The 16801-nt window shown below is 43.1% G+C and overlaps 2 protein-coding genes across 3 annotated transcripts; one reads left to right on the forward strand and one right to left on the reverse strand.

Annotated features, from left to right (window-relative positions):
• Positions 1 to 1652: 1652 nt before the first annotated feature.
• On the reverse strand, positions 1653 to 2495 carry LOC147899290 (uncharacterized). Its single transcript, XM_087377687.1, has one exon. The coding sequence runs from the start codon at positions 2493 to 2495 to the stop codon at positions 1653 to 1655; it is 843 nt and encodes a 280-aa protein (XP_087233813.1).
• Positions 2496 to 10742: 8247 nt separating this feature from the next.
• LOC147899291 (Tetratricopeptide repeat (TPR)-like superfamily protein) lies at positions 10743 to 13131 on the forward strand. Of its 2 annotated transcripts, none has more exons than XM_087378714.1 (2): positions 10743 to 11404; positions 11725 to 13131. In XM_087378714.1, the coding sequence occupies exons 1-2, from the start codon at positions 10801 to 10803 to the stop codon at positions 12447 to 12449; spliced, it is 1329 nt and encodes a 442-aa protein (XP_087234840.1). In that variant the 5' UTR covers positions 10743 to 10800; the 3' UTR covers positions 12450 to 13131. The 2 variants fall into 2 exon arrangements, with proteins under 2 accessions (XP_087234840.1, XP_087234839.1); XM_087378713.1 differs by having other exon boundaries at positions 11506 to 13115.
• Positions 13132 to 16801: the final 3670 nt, after the last annotated feature.

The raw sequence follows: 16801 nt of genomic DNA on the forward strand, positions 1-16801 counted from the left end.
ATCAAATACCATGTCTTTGTTAGCCTCCTTCAAGTAGCGCGCCAGCTGCGCTCCCATGGTCTTTTGTTGTCCCCCTGAACTCGATGGCTGCGCGTGCCCCAAGTAGAACACGTTTTTATCGGCGATCCCCACCACGAAGCTGCAGCCTGCAAGAAGAAGGAAAAGAGGGAAATCTATCATTAATAGAGCACCAGGTAATCAAAAGTTGTCAAAGGATCGCATGAAGAAATTCAAGAGTAAATGGATCATTACAATTGCAAAACTATAACAGATCTATATACAATGCTGCAAAGATGATTGAAGAATCAATTGAGAATAATCTAGGAATGATTGAGACAACAGTGGGAAAGGCAGGGCTAGACGATTACGTAGCGCCCGATATTGTGAAATTGGTGCCATTTCTTATCCATGAGTTGTTGTCTAAGACAAACAAGTTTTCCACACTTGCACCGCCTCGGATACTGCCACTGCCGTCACAGAGGTCACCGCAATTGCTATTGCTGAACAATGCTAAAGCTGCTCCATCCACCTTTGAGTAAGGGAGCCGCCTACCAATGAAGTACCTCTGAGAATCACCGATGCAGTGATCGCTGGAGTCACCGTCACTCGTTCTGCCATGACTGATAATGCCAGCGGTGTTGATATAGTAATTTGTATGGACGCCACCCCACTGGTGAAGACACCCCTTGTTCCACCTACATGTGAAGGAGTCAAGGGTGCAAGGGTAGAGACCACCCCCTGACTAAGACGAGGCTTTTTTCTCCATTGCTTCATAGCCACTCTTCCAGCAGACCCCTCGACTTCTTGTGCAGGCCCCTCAAGTTCCAGATTGAGTACCAAAGCAATAGTCTGTCGAGGCACCATAGACTCCAGATCCAGGGGGAATAGTATCTCTAGGATCTCCCAATCTTTGAATTCACCGCCTGCTGCTTCTCTACTGCTGTTGCCACCCGTAAGGCTTCTGCATGAATCTGCTCCTTCAGAATTCGAGCCCATGGTACCACCCACTCCTCAGCAACCACGATCATCCCTCGAGCCCAAGGAGTGATGGTATAAGTTTTAGCTTGCAAGAACACAAACTCAAGTATCCAGTGATAGAGATCCCTCATTTGAGCATCTGGGCACCCACTCAGCTTGTACTCGCCTAGCATGAACTCCACACTCTGCTTTCATCGCCGCCGGTAAACACGTTGGTTGCACGATCACTCCTCCATCCATAGGCAAGAATAGGTGCTGATAAATCAATTGAACCATCAGCTCTTCATGCTCATCCAAAAACTCCACAGCATATCCTACTGCCAACTATTGGCAAAGCGCCGACGCTGATGGATGAACAGGCACCCTCTGCCAATCAATGCTACTGAAACTTTGAATTCATAATAGCTTAAGGTGAGCATCAATCAACTAGGAATCAATATAAACCAATGGAAGTAGAGGCAGGAATTGAGCATGAGCCATCCCCATAGCTATGCGAAGGAGAAGGAAAGAGAGTGCACTGAATGCAGAAGAAAGCTGAAAGGCGAAGGAACTCAAGAGAACTGTAAGTTCGATGAAGAGAAAGCAACAAGCAACTATTACATGCAAACAAGTGCTCAAGAACTGCAATCCAAATTGCCAATACCCCACCTTTACGATAGGTAGTTGCATGGCAGCTAGGATAGGACCTCGCAAAAGACTGTTGTCATCATGCCACAAATCCTTTTGCCACATGTCATTATGTGATAGGTCTGCCACCTCCACCTCAACCCAGGAAATCTGTGCCTCATTAAAATGGAAAATGGGCACTGAATACTGCCATCATGATGGTATGGACGAAGCCGAAAACCATTAATTGGATGTGGAAGTACATGCCCTTGTAAATCCGCAAGATAAAACGATGTCGATCCGCAATCATGAAAAATCCAGAATGGACCCAACCATTGCAATTTCAACTTCCTCGGCATCCTTCCAAGGCAAGTGTTGAATAGAAGAACTAGTTGCCCATGCTCAAAATATTTTTTCTTTGAGGCCAAATCCACCCTCTGCTTGCACCGTGCTTGAGTCTCTAGGGTGAGATAATAGCTCTCCATCCGTATATCATCCAACTGATCTAGAACATCCAACCAGAACACCATAGAGTCCTGCAGGAGAAGCCTTTCCTCCATCGCAATCCTCAGACTCGGAATAATATGCTCAATCGACGTGATTGCTTCTAGCCCAAATGCCAATTTGAAAGGAGTCAACCCCGTGGCCACCTTGAATGATGTGCGGTAAGCCCATAGTGCTGCCAGTAACTTCTCATCCCAATTCGTGTGGTGCTCATTCACCAACATCGACATAATCTGCTTGAGAGTATGATTTGTAGACTCTGCCAATCCATTAGCCTGTGGATAATAGGGGGAAGACTTCTTGTGAATCACCATATAAAAAGAATTCATCCGCTTGATGACCTTACACAAAGCGAGTCCCCCTGTCACTGACAATCTCAATTGGGCAACTGAATATAGTGAACACATCACGGTATATGCATTTTGCGATCGACTTTGTAGTATTGTCCTGCAAAGCCCAAGCTTCCACCCATTTGGTACAATAATCCGTGGTACCAAAGTGTAGCAATTCCTTGTGCGAGCAGCTGCGGGTTTGAATGGACCCATGAAATCCAAACCCCACTTCTGAAATGGCTCTAGAGGCAATATGGGGTTGAGTGGCATGCGATCTCAATCAATGGGCTGGCCCAACCATTGGCAAAGGTCGCAACTTTTTGTAAACCATCTGGCATCCTTCTGCATGGTTGGCCACCATAAACCTACTTGTAAAACTTTCTTTGCGGTGACTTTTCCTGCAAAATGGCTACCCAAAACCTTGCAATGAGCTTCCATGAGCACTGCCTCCTGTGCATGAGGTGGAACACACCGCAATAGGTCAGACCAGGAGGTGTGTTCCACCTCCATGCACATGGAGATTGGGGGTATACTCAACCTTGGACATGCAACAGGTTAGGGGTGCACACAACCTGCTGCACAAATCATCAAATCTTCTTAATTTGTGAAACAGGTTGGGGATACACTCAACCTGTTGCACATGCAACAGGTTGGGGGTGCACACAACCTGTTGCACAAATCATCAGATTTTCTTGATTTGTGATATAGGTCATATGTACCCCTAACCTATTGCACATGCAGCATGTTGGGGCCACACTCAACCTATTGCATATGCAATAGGTTGGGGGTGAACACAACCTTTTGCACAAATCATCAAATTTTCTTAACTTGTGCAACAGGTTATATGCACCCCTAACCTCATGCAACAGGTTGGGGGTACATTGAACCTGCTACGCATGCAAAAGGTTGCTCTGGTGCACACAACCTATTGCACAAAATAATATATTTTATAAATTATTGATTATGATTTAGGGTTTATTAGGATCTAGGGTCTAGGGTTTAAGGTTTAGATTCTAAGGCCTAGGGTCTACACTTAAGGGTCTAAGATCTACATTTTAGGGTCTAGGATGTAAGGGCATGCGTCTAGGTGCATGAGTCTAGGGTTTATAGTTTGGGATTTAGGGCTTATAGGTTAGTGTATAAGGTTAAGATTTTACAGTCTAGAATCTAGGTTCTAGCCTCTATGGTTTAGGGTGTAGGGTTTAGGATTTAGGGTTTAAGGTATATGGTTTAGGCCTTATTGGTTAGTGTATAAGGTCTAGAATTTAGGGTGTAGGACCTAAGGTCTAAAGTTTAATGTTTATGGCTTAGGGTCTAGGGTTTAGGGTTTAGGGTTTAGGGATTAGGGCTTATAGGTTATTGTATAAGCTTAAGAGTTCAAAGTCTACAGTCTAGGGTCTAGAGTTCAAAGTCCAAGGTCTAGGATTTAGGGCTCAGTGTTTAGGGCCTAAGGTTTAGGGTTTAGGGTTTAGTAAAAAATATGTAAAATGCATTCCAAACTATGAAATTTATATCCGATGGGTACGATGCTTTGCAAAAGCCTTGAAATAAGTAAGTTTAAGACCCGTGAAAAGTGTCATACCTATTGGGGACAACTGCATTGGCCAAAAGCACATTGATGCATATCTTTCAACACTTATTTGTGATGCATGATAAGAAACAAGGAAATATACAAAGTATCATATCCATCGAAGCCAACTATATATGTTAGAAACACAATAAAAACTATGATGCATGGTAAGAAACAAGTATTCAACAATATCCATTCCAAACCATGAAAATGATATTCTATGGTTATGATACTTTGTAAAGCATTTAAATCTATTTATTGTAAGGCCTAAACAAAGTATCATAACCATTGGATACAAGCACATATAGGCTAGAATAGAAGTACACCAATGCAAATGGTTCTACATTGATGCATGATGCATGTACGAAACAAGGAAATACTATGGAAATGATAACTGATGGGTATGATACTTTGTATAGGCCTCAAACTAAGAAATTGTAAGGCCTCTTCAAAGTATCATACCCATTAGATCATTCACTAATTTTTAAATTAGTTTTGGAATTGTACATACTCCTTGGTTTATGATTCACTATATTCTTCAATGTTTTGAAGAATATATTAATTCTCAATTATTTTTTTGTGTGTGGAAGTTTTCCAAATTTATTAATAGAAATAAATGTCATATTAATAATTGTAAGTTAAGTTATAATTTATTGTTATTTATATTTTTTCAAACATTGAATTTCTTGAAAAGTTTCAAAAAGCACAAATCAAATCAAGCTTCTTAACGTTGTTGTTGCAACTTTAATAAAAACTAAATTATAATATTTGTAATACAAAAAGTTAGTTTTAATAAATTATATATATTTTAAATAAATTTAATTATTTCTTAAATATAATCCAAATTAATATATTTTTTATTAAAATTTAAAAAAACTAAAAAATATATTAATTTGGATTATATTCAAGAAGTAATTAAATTTAGGGTGATTTAAAACTAAAAAGAAATTGAGTGGGTGGGGTGACAATCCCTCCAACCTATTATATTCAAGAAATAATTATTTAGGGTGATTTAAATATACTATAATAAATTAAATATTACTTGAATTATATTCAAGAAATAATTAAATTCAGGGTGATTTAAAACTTAAAAGATATTGAGTGGGTGGGGGGACAATCCCCCCAACCTATTGCATAGGCAATAGGTTGGGGGGCGAGGGGGTATTGTCATACACAATAGGCTGGGGGAGAAGGGGGATTGTCCCCCCACCTATCCACCCCCCAACCTATTGCATATGCAATAGATTGGGAGGGTGGGGGGACAATCCCCTCCCCGCAAACCTGTTGCATACATAATAATTGGTTTGGGGAGGGGGTGGGGAGCTCCACCTCCTCTCCCTCCACCTCCTAACCTCTACCTCTCTCAAACCCCTCCTAGCCAGCTTCCCATCTAGATCCTCCCAAGTGGCCAACCCTCATGGTGCCATGTGTCCAAGTGGACCTTACCACTAAACCCCTCTTTAGGTTCAACTAATGCACCCTTCCATTAATTGCCTAGGCCTAGGATTTCCCTCTAGACCCTAGCCCTCATTAGCCACACAGGTAAGTATTGTCAAGCCCTCATGGTTTCCCCGTTATACCAATGTCACGGTATTACAGTTGATGTAACATTCCCTTCCCCTTAAGAATTGTTTACGTCCTCGAAAACAAAATTGGGAAACCTCCTCTGAAGACTGCTTACCTTTTCCCATGTTGAACTCTCTTCAGATCTATATCTTTCCACTTAATCAAACATTCTTTCCATATAGTATGTCGCATTCTTTTTTCTTGTGTATCTAAAATTTTTTCTGGTTCATGTGGTAAAGATGTGGGTTGAATAAGTTCAACTAGGACTTCATTTCCAATGAGATTATCATCATCTCCTAATTTTCTTTTTAGCCTACTAACATGAAAAACTGGATGTACTCTACATCCCTCAGGTAAGGCTAATTTGTAAGCAAGTTCTCCAATCCTCTTAAGTATTGTGAATGGTCCACAATACCTAGGAGACAACTTCGGACATTTACCTGTTTTTAGAGATTCTGAAGATTCAGGTACCTTAAGGTAGACTTTCTCATTTACTTCAAACTCCAACTTTCTACGGTGGGGGTTTGCATAACTTCATGCTCTATCTTGAGCTCTTCTTATGCTATCTTTAGCTAATTTAAGCATTTGATTCATATCCTCAAGAAAGTCTTTGGCCGCTTGAACCTTCTCTTTTTCGAGTCCCACTGTCATTGGGGCTCTTGGTTGAAATCCATACATCATCATGAATGGACTGAACCTGTAGCTGAATGTTTGGCACTGTTATATGCAAATTCTAATATGGGCAAATACTATTCCTAATTAGTTTGCCGTTTACTTACATATGCTCGAAGCATATCCTCAATGATCTGATTGACCCTTTCAGTTTGACCATCACTCTATGGATGATCCACGGTGCTCATATTCAATGAAGTTTCCAGTCTCTTAAACATAGCCCTCCAAAAATGGCTGTTAAATTTGCTATCCCGATCACTAACAATACCGGCTGGTAACCCATATAATCTATAGATATGCTCCACAAATAGCCTAGCTAATTCTGGAGTTTTAACATCTTCACTGATAGGAATAAAATGAGTCATCTTTGTCTTTGAGACCTCTCACGAAACCCCTTATCTTTTGGAATTCATCAATTCCCTTCAGCTTAAGGACTGCCTCCCTAAAATTTGCTATGTACTGGACTAGAGTGTTTTTACCCATAGTGCAATTGTCCCAAGCCTCCCACACTCTTTCTAATTCATTTTTCGGTAAAAACTCTTTTAGGAAGGCTTGTTCAAACTCAGTCCAATATCTAGGAATTTTATCACTCTCCCTGAGGCTCATCCACCATTTATAGGCTTTATTTCCCAGGGAAAGACTTGCTTCCACGACTTGATTTTCAAGAGGTGTATTCCTGAGTCGATGAAAGTCTTGCCATTTTGCAAGAACATATTAATCACATCTTTATTATGCTCCTTTTCTTCCCCATTAAAAATTGGCGGTTTTAAGTCCTTAAGGATTTGCTACGCTATTTATCAATGTCATGAGTCCCCAACTTCAATAGCCGCCTTCATGATTTCGCTCAATCTCCTCAAGAACTTCTTGACTCACAACTGCAGCTTCTCGGGCCAACCCATATGAAACCTACGAAGCTCTGATACCAATGTAACATCCCCGTAAAGAGGGCCCAATTCCAATTCTCCACCTAGCCACGGTTTAGACCTTCAGCTGCTAGCTCACCAAAATAGTACGTGGGTTTTCTCTCTCAAACCCCTTCTAGCCAGCTTCCCATCTAGATCCTCCCACACAGCCCAATACCTCCCAAGTGGCCAACCCTCATGGTGCCATGTGTCCAAGTGGACCTTACCACTAAACCCCTCTTTAGGTTCAACTAATGCACCCTTCCATTAATTGCCTAGGCCTAGGATTTCCCCCTAGATCCTAGCCCTCATTAGCCACATAGGTAAGTATTGTCAAGCCCTCATGGTTTCCCCGTTATACCGATGTCACGATATTATAGTTGACATAACAAGTGCCTTCAATAATTCCTCCTTGGAGAATGGCCTACCTTGCCCAACCCTTGTCCACTTCCAAAACCTCTTGCATTTTCTTTGACCAAGCCTCGTCAACCACCACCTACTCAGCAACAATGCCCCCCAATTCGTTTTTGAAGACATCGACAATATGCCAAAATTCTATCACGAGATGCACATCTTTATCCATGACTTTGTTTGTTGTCTCCCTAACAAGTTTATGCTTCACAAACTGAAAGAAGACATGTGAGGGAAATCTCCTATAGCTAGCCATAGGTATCTACTTGTCACTCTTGCCTTCTTTGCTCATTCCATCTCCCAAATGTTAAGGGCCTCATCCAACTCCAATGCCAAAGTGGCCAGGTATGGGTATTTTGGGCTAAGTTCAAGATATTCATACACACATTCCTTATGAGCTATGACTCTCCCAACAAACCCCCACATCCAAACTTGAAACTTTCTATTCCACACAAGGCACCACACCCCTAATCGTTGCATCCTAGTGAGAACAGAGGTTCATTATGCTTGAATGGCAACTCTGGGCCAAGTAGTAGAAATCAACTCTCAAAATTCATTATTCCTTAAATTAACCTTATCCAACTTACATAGAATATCCCTAGATCTCCCAAAGGACACTGAGAGAGAAAACCACTAGAACAAATGAACATGATCTGTAACTCGAAAGAGAAAATGTACTTCCCCCCCAAGGCAGCACATAGCCACCAACCCCAAGGTAGCACACACGCACTGAGAGAGAAAACCACTAGAACAAATGAACATGATCTGATAACTGGGAAGAGAAAATGTACTTTCCCGCCAAGGCAGCACGTAGCCACCACCCCTCATCTGAGACATAGAATTTATCGATATGGCAAGTCTAGGAAAAACCAATTAGCTCCCCTTGCACTAGTTCAACATAGTTAACAAGATCCTCACCAAATCATAATTCCTCCGATGACTCAGACTCCACGGTGGACACTCCCATTTTACTATGGGAATGATAATCCATTCTCTGAGTCATATTCCAATCCCCCCCTAGAATCCAGCTCAACCTTGATGTGTTGCCTTCCAGGAAGGACCAACACATTACTGCACCAACACCCACCTTAACCATGATGTGTTGCCTTTTAGGAAGGACCAACACCCACTCCTATCACCTAACCCATTTGCAATGTAAATACACGACATTAAACATAAAGCTGGAAAAGGTACCCCCACAACCAAGGTATGTCCCTCATTATCTTAAACAATTCCCTAGCACTGACAGGATACTATACTAATATAGGTATACCTCCCCTTCCTCCGAGTGGGGAATCAACCCACACTTGGTATCCCAAAAGACTAAATGATTGCCAAAAGCCATCTTTTTCCCCACATTTAAACTCTTGTAGCAACACAATCATCACCATAACCATCAGACAACCCTTTTGCTTGACTTTATCACATCAACCTCTCAAGTTCCATGGCATGATTACCACAGGCTGAAGCACGGATTTATGTGAGACTTGCCTCCACCTGGCACCTTGATGAGCCAGGGCTTTATATGCATTGCGTAGAAAGTGAATCACATTATCCTTACCACCTCCTAGAATCTTGGCAGCATCCTTTATTCATTTCGTCACCACTAAACACTCATTAGTTGTGGCCAACTACTGCCACAGGGGCGTTTTTGACTGCTGCTTGCTTTCCAAGGTTATTTTTCGATGATTAGCCTTATAAGGGTGTCAATGCATTGGTGCCCACCCATGTGAGAGAGGGGGTGTGCCCTAATGTGGTCACCATGTGCACACACTCGCAATTCCTTCCTTAAAATGGGGGGCGCCCATGAGCTTGGGTAGCCCCAACCCCTTGCCCATCCCCTACCCATGCGTAATTTGGGTTGACAAAGGGACTTAAACCATGACCCCGCATCATTATTACTGTCGTTAAGTGATAGTGATGTAACCACAGTGCTCGCCCCTTCTCTCGAGTGGGTGGGCACTTGGAGGCACACACCCTTAGTCCTAATTTAGATGAAGTGACGGATGATCTATGCAATGGGATGTTGTCCTCGTTGGATGAATCACAGACGTGAACTTTATAATGCACGGCCATCTTTCCTGAGAATACTTGGATGGCACTATGAGGTCAGTACGAGCATGACCATCAAGCTTTTTAAACACGAGAACAACTTTGGCTGGTTCTTGAAACTCTACCATCACGATCAATCGATACGTCTCTTTGCCATATAATTTGGCTATCACCTTTTCTGAATAGCACACCTGACAACCATCTTTCCTTTCTGTCATTGTTGGGCAACGATCTGTCAGAACTGGGCCTTAAGCATTCATCTTCTTCTTTGATCATTTCAAGCATTCTTGTCTCACTCCTCTCTTTCTTGTTGGTATTTGAGTTGGCATCTTGTTCTTGCATCTTGTTGGCTTTGTCATTCACCAGAGTCGATTTGCTTACTCTCTAGTGGCTTCTCCTAATCATTTCAAGCATTTTTGTCTCCTTGAATCTTTCGAATCGCCCCTCTCTATGTTGTTGGTATCTGAGTTGGCATCTTGTTCTTGTCTCTGTCATTCACCAGAGCCGATTTCTTCTCTAGTGGCTTCTCTTGATCATTTCGAGCATTCTTGTCTCAGCCTCAAATCTTTTGAACCACTCCTCTCTTTGTTGTTGGCATCCGAGTTGGCATCTTGTTCTTGCACATGTCGGATTTGTGATTCACTAGAGCCGATTTGCTTACTCTAGAGTTGGCTTCAGGAGTGCACAAACTTGGCATACCTTCTAGGAAGATCACCAAATGTTAATGCGCACGGGCATACGCTTGCATGGGTGACTTCTCCACGACTGGCTGCATCTGAGATGCATACTCGTGGTAGCAAGATCACCAAAGGGTAACCTGCACTAGCTTGTCTAGTGGCATACGCTTGGGTGGTGGCGTCTCTAGTACTGGCTTCCGAGTTACATACCCATAGCAAGATCACCAGGTGTTAACTTGGGCTGGCTTCTCTAGTACTGGCTTCTGAGTTGCATAACCATAGCAAGATCACCAAATGCTAACTTGGGTTCGGCTGGCTTCTTGAGTACTGGCTTCTGAGTTGCATACCCATAGGAAGATCACTAGATGTTAACTTGGGATTAGTGGCTTCTTTTGAGGTGCATACCCATAGCAAGATAACCAAATGTTAACCTCTAGTTGAAATAGATAATTGAATAAATTTCTTCTTCTTCTTCTTCTTCTTCTTCGTTTGTCTCCTCCGCCATAGCTGAGCTTCTGCGAGCTCTGGCTATGGCGTCTCAGCCTCCGCCTCCCCCATCTCCTTCCTTGGACTCCCTCTGCTACAACATATCTTCCTTGCAGCAGCTCGCTCGCCAGGGATCTTGGCGTTCCCTCCTTGACTCCATCTCCCACGCTCGCAAGCTCTCCCTCCCCCACTTCCCCCATGAACAGCTCGTCTTCCACGCTTACCTCCTCCTCTCCTACATCAAGCTCAGGAACTATGGCGCTGCCTCGTCTGAAGTCGATTCCCTCGCCGATCTCGATAGCCCCCAGTATCAGTACCAGCATTTTCCTTCCCTTTACCCTGGCAGAAACGGCTCCATGGTGCCCTTCGTGCTTCGATGGCTTCATGCCGAGATTCCCCATCGGTTGGGCCAAACTTCTGTGACCATCGAGCGTCTCTATGCTCTCTTTGATCGCTGCCAACAGCGTATAGATCGACTACAAGGAGCACAAAATTCCACGGACGTTGCTGGCACCGTCTCTGAAGCGGGTGAGGCGCTTGAAGTTGATTCTGTTTCTCGAGGAGCTTGCTCGGAAGCAACTGTTTCGGATGAGCATGGGAGTTCCATTCAGAACGATACAACGGCTTCACATTCTCCAGAACAAGATGGTAGGTCGCTCTCATCATCGCGGAATTTATCTGATCTGACTGCTCTAAGATCGTCCCTCTAAAGTTTCGCAAAATCGGCAATCTTGTTTATTTCTCACCAGAGTCGGCCCAGCCACCCGCTTCCCGACCAGATCCCTTTGATCCCCCTGATGATGCACAAGTTCCCAAAGAAAAGGATTCCGCCGAAGAATTGTTTTCGAAGGATACAAACGGCGATTCGATACAAGAAAAGCCTGAGTTTGCTGAAAAAATGAAGGGCATTGTAGAAGGAATTGCGTCTACTATTATAGGTGCTGACGTAAGCTTGGCCGATCGACCAGATTCATTGGTGTCTGACCCCGGCTCCGGCGATCGTGTGACTTCCTCTGAAAACGATCTTCGTAAACCTAGCGAGAGAGATGGGGATTGGACTTCTGTTTCTTCTACGAATGTTCTGAGACGGTGGCAGCATAGGCAGGAAATTGTGATCAACTCTATTGTGAGTCACCATTTGAATCAAAAGGATTTTATATTGGCTTTGAAATGGTTCAAACAGCTTTTAAGGAAACATCCAACAGATCCCTGGCTGCTGTCCAAGCTTGGGTACGTGCAAATGCAACTTGGAGATTTGACTGGTGCCAAGGACACATGTTTAGGAGTGGAAAAAATTGTAAGTCATGCCACAGTGCGTAATGCGTTGCACTCATCACATCTCAAAGGTTTAATTTGTCGCAACAGAGGTCTCCTACACATCGTCCAGAAGCAGTACACTGAGGGCATCAAGGAGTTCGATGCTGCCATAGAACTGAACCCTGTTGATGTTCTTTCTGCCAACAGTAAGGCCTTATGCTTGATGTATACTAGGGACCTTATTGGATCGACTAAAGTGCTGGAAAGCGTTCTTGACAAAGCGCCTCTCGTGGCACTCAATGAAAGCTTGGTTCTCAATCTATGCAGCATGTATGAGCTCGCTTTTGTTAACAATGTCCAGACAAAAAAGACACTCAGTGATTGGATTCTGCAAGTTGCACCTGATGATTTTGACTTGACTTGCACTCGCCTGTGAATGGTTTCTTCACAGCGTTATCTATAATGGAAGTCTATTTTCCTCAACAGATGGCCTTGTACTTAGCTATGGAGGTTTGAGCACCAGCCTGTGTGTGTGTGTGTGTGTGTGACTTATGCTGATCTGGGATGCTTTTGTCTTGAATTGCACTCGCCCGTGAACGATTTCTTCACAGGGTTATTTATAATCAACAGACCTGGTGAGTGTCCTTGTGCTTAGCTATGAGGTTTGTGGGGGATGCTTTTGTGTACACTCTGGTTTTGTGCAAGGGGCTATGAGCGGCTTCTTCTCAGCGTTATGTCTTTGTGTGCTTAGCTATGGAGGTTCAAGTAGAAGTGTGTGCGTGACTTATGCTGTGTGTGGGATGCTTTTGTGTTCTCTCTTGGTTTTATGCAAAGCACTTCTTCACATTGTGGATTGTCTTTGTTACTGCGATTTGGAGTTTCTCCTTGTGGTATCACTGAAAAGTATGAGGACCACAATGTTGTCCGTAGTAAGTATACTCAGGATTGCTTTTTCAGCAGAGTTGGAGGGACAGGGTTTGTGTGGCTCAAGGGTTTTGTGCTGCATGCAAGTTATGGCAAGTGGGTTCGAAGAGAAGTGCTCTAAATACAATCGTTTCCTATGTTCGATACCACATGAAATTATTTTGGAGCCTTAAAAGTGGCCATGTACTTCTAGTACAAGGAAGAGTTTCGGCCTTTTTGCTGTCTCTAGCAGTGGTACAAATGAAACCTTAGAATTGTTTCCATCACTTGTAAATTACATAACCTCAAATTTATTTGACGTGGGAATTTGTACTGATGAATTTAGAGATATTTGATGAAATGAATGCGGAGTTAATTTTGATTAGTTTTTTTCCTTGAAGTACTAGCCTTGATCATGGTTGATTCTGGCCTTCGCCTCTGAAGTTCTGACACAAATGCAGTGCAGAGATCTCTGTATCATGCAAAGATCTCTGTGACAAATGGTGCCCATGTGTGTGGATATGTGTGTATGTGAGAGCATCTACTTTTAGACCATGGTCACTGTATACACACCACTTGGTGTTGGAAGGTGTTACTCAGCATGTTATACTAGCTAATCCTTGCCAGGTGTGGTAGAGTTTGTGGTTTTCAAAGTTGTGGTTTAATGAGGTTAGAACCACACAGTACATGTTCTCTTATCCATCTATGTATATGGTGTCACTACTAGAGGATGCAGCATGCACATTCACATGGGCATTGGTTTTCCCTAAACTCTGCAAAGCCATCTCGCAGTGTTAATTGACTCAGATACTTTTTTTCTCATCCTAGGCGAACGTTTTACAAGGCAACCTTGGAGTGCACTTGCTCTAAATGGTGACTATTCGGAGCGTAGCCTTCAAGAAGCCCTGCAGGGTTGTCTTCACAAAGGTGAATGCTCACTGAAACTCTGAAGATACATTGTTACCTCGTAATATGCATGCAAGCTGTCTTCTTAATCTTGCATGCATGCACAGGCTTGCTGACTGAGTGCGGTAGTGTAACTGAAAGGGAAGTGCTCAAATGCGAGTGAGTGCTTTAAAACAGAAGACAGGCACTGGGCGACCTGCGCCCCCCCATAAAAAAATAATCTGGAGAGGGTAGGTCTTCTTGGCTCAGCCAAAATGGACAACACGATGCTGAACTATGGAGGCAGACTGCTCCTCTTGGGTGAAAACATAACTCCCCCTGTGGTGGAGTTCGAGGAGGCTGTTTCTAGTCTCCTCTTTCTGCCAGTCTGTAGGCTGAGAGCTGCTGTGCTAAGGGCCCAGGTAAGGGCCTTGCTGCTCATGCTGAAGTGACGGAGATATGGGGGCCTTTATAGACGGAAATGTTGCATTCTAGTTAGAATGTAGTATGACCTTGGATGCATTGGTCGACAAAGGTCTTCAAAAGGCTATATGTGTCTTAAAAGGTGTATATAAATGCAAATATGTGAGGGGGGTTTGTGTGAGACCTTTTGTTCAACCAATGGTCAAAGATATATTTGTGAAGGTTTTTGGTGGGAATTGCAAAAGGATCAGGTATTCACATGATGTCTTAACATGCTATTGTAGTTCCAGAGATGCTTGTGGATTGTACCAGAGTGGGCAAAGGAAAGAGATTAACCTTGCATGATAAAGCAAAAGGGGATTATGAACCCAGAAGGCATGAATGAGGCAAGGGCATGAATGTGTGGTTATGTGGCTGTTTACCAAATCTGCACAATAGTGAGACTGGCGTTTTAGGGTTGTGAGTAAAGTTTCTCAGATGGTTCAGATAGGTATATTTGGTTGGGTGTTGTTGGAATTAAGAGAGAGCACACACCACCATTGGCTTTGAACCGACCTCCAACCATGGAAATTCTCTGCGTCTGTTGGCCGGTGGTGCATGAACTCCCTCTAGATGGAGCAGGTGCGTTGCCCTATCAGCTAGATTTAGATGCTCATTTGACTAAAATGAAATCATTTAGTCTTCACAAACAGCTGCAGCTTGAGTGAAGAGATTTTGGACTACCTTTTGACAAAGCCTTCTCCTTTAGTGCTAGCTTTCGTCATGGCTGAGTCTGCCCTTCACCTCCGGAGTGCCGACAGAAACTCAGTACAAAGACTTTGTATAAACGGATGCTCAAGTATGTGTGGGGATGTGGATTTGTATGTGTGCGAGCATATGTTATTACTATGGTCTACACCCATTGTTGGGCGTTGATGACGTCAGTGGGGATGTCATAGTAGCTAGTCCTTGCTATGCGTGATGGAGTTTATGGTTTTCAACCTTATGAGTGACTATCATGAGATTTAAAGTGCACTATATTGTGTTTTTAGAGGATGAGTTTGGGCATGTTCTTGGACTCATCTGGGTATATGGTTTTGCCGTATTAGCAGACATGAAGTTTTCGTCCATCTTGCGGCTTGCTGGTTTTGCGACAATTTTTTCTATCTTAAGTGGTGCGTTGCCCTATCAGTTAGATTTAGATGCTCGTATGGGAGAGACTAAAATGAAATATTTTAGTCTTCACAAGCAATAGGCTTGAATGAAGAGATTTGGACTACCTTTTGATTAGCCTTCTCCTTTAGTGCTAGCCTTCGTCATGGTTGAGTCTGCCCAATATCATTTGAGGAGGTCCTCTACTTTGCCCAGGTTGGTTGACATAGTCATATTCAGGCCTATGGCTGCTACCCTTCGAAGCTCTGTTCACATTTACCTCCTTCGCTTCTGCACAGTCTCCCTATCACCTTCCAAGTGCGTTCTCTCATTATATAGCAGGGTTCCAGCTATCACATCCTTAAGAACATGTACCACCTTTGAAGGCTTGTGTGTCTTGCCCTCTCTTGCTCTTTGTTGCTAGGTGGCGATAGATGGGTCATGGCCTATGTGTCGTCCCTCATCATAGGCATGTTGCTTTGCACTTTGGATGATAGCATTGCATAGATCACTAACAGGAGCATCATACAGGGAAATCTTGGTTTTGAAACCTTCTCCGGCTAGCCAACTATGGTTTTTGGTTTTCGATAGATTACAGTTGGTGTTTGCGTTGCGCGTTTGCTTTGGATTACTTGCAAACAATGTAAACTATGATCGGTAGTATGCATAAGATTTATTAACAAATCATCAAATAGATCATACAGACATTGCATCTCATACCGTTCCTTTGAAATTCCACAACGGTGAATCTGAACTCCTCACCAACTAAGCCAACTTTCCATGTAACACAGTTCTTTGTTTATAACTTTTCCTCGCCTCCAAAATGTTTGCATCTCTTCAAATACTTGGTGTGCTCCACCCTTTTCATATGCCATCGCTCACACAAATCCTTATGCTCTGCACGATCGATAGTCTCTACGTAGGCTTGGTGATGGTGCAAACTTTGATACCAATGGAATAGGAATGAGCGCTCCCTTCCTTCCATCTTAAGACCTCCGTTAAATATTTGTCGCACGGCCTCCGGAGTGCCGACAGAAACTCAGTACGAAGACTTTGTATAAATGGACGCTCAAGTATGTGTGGGTGTGTGGATTTGTATGTGTGAGAGCATATGTTTATACTATGGTCTACACCCACTGTTGGGTGCTGATGATGTCAGTGGGGATGTCATAGTAGCTAGTCCCTGCTATGCATGATGGAGTTGATTGTTTTCAACCTTATGAGTGACTATCATGAGATTGAAACTGCACTATATTTGTTTTTAGACAATGAGTTTGGGCATGTTCTTGGACTCATCTAGGTATATGAGGAGGGATGATATCTATCATTGTTGCTTGACAAGTTTTCAAGAGATTGTCTCCCATTGCTTATGGAAATGCGCTGTAGTGCAAGTGATTTGGGAGTATTTAGGATCATATTTGTTGAGATGTATGGAGACGCACGTCT

Source organism: Dipteris shenzhenensis, chromosome 8 (assembly GCF_047967505.1).
Source record: "Dipteris shenzhenensis isolate YYH24624 ecotype China chromosome 8, Dip_SZ_1.0, whole genome shotgun sequence".
NCBI classification, from domain to species: domain Eukaryota; kingdom Viridiplantae; phylum Streptophyta; class Polypodiopsida; order Gleicheniales; family Dipteridaceae; genus Dipteris; species Dipteris shenzhenensis.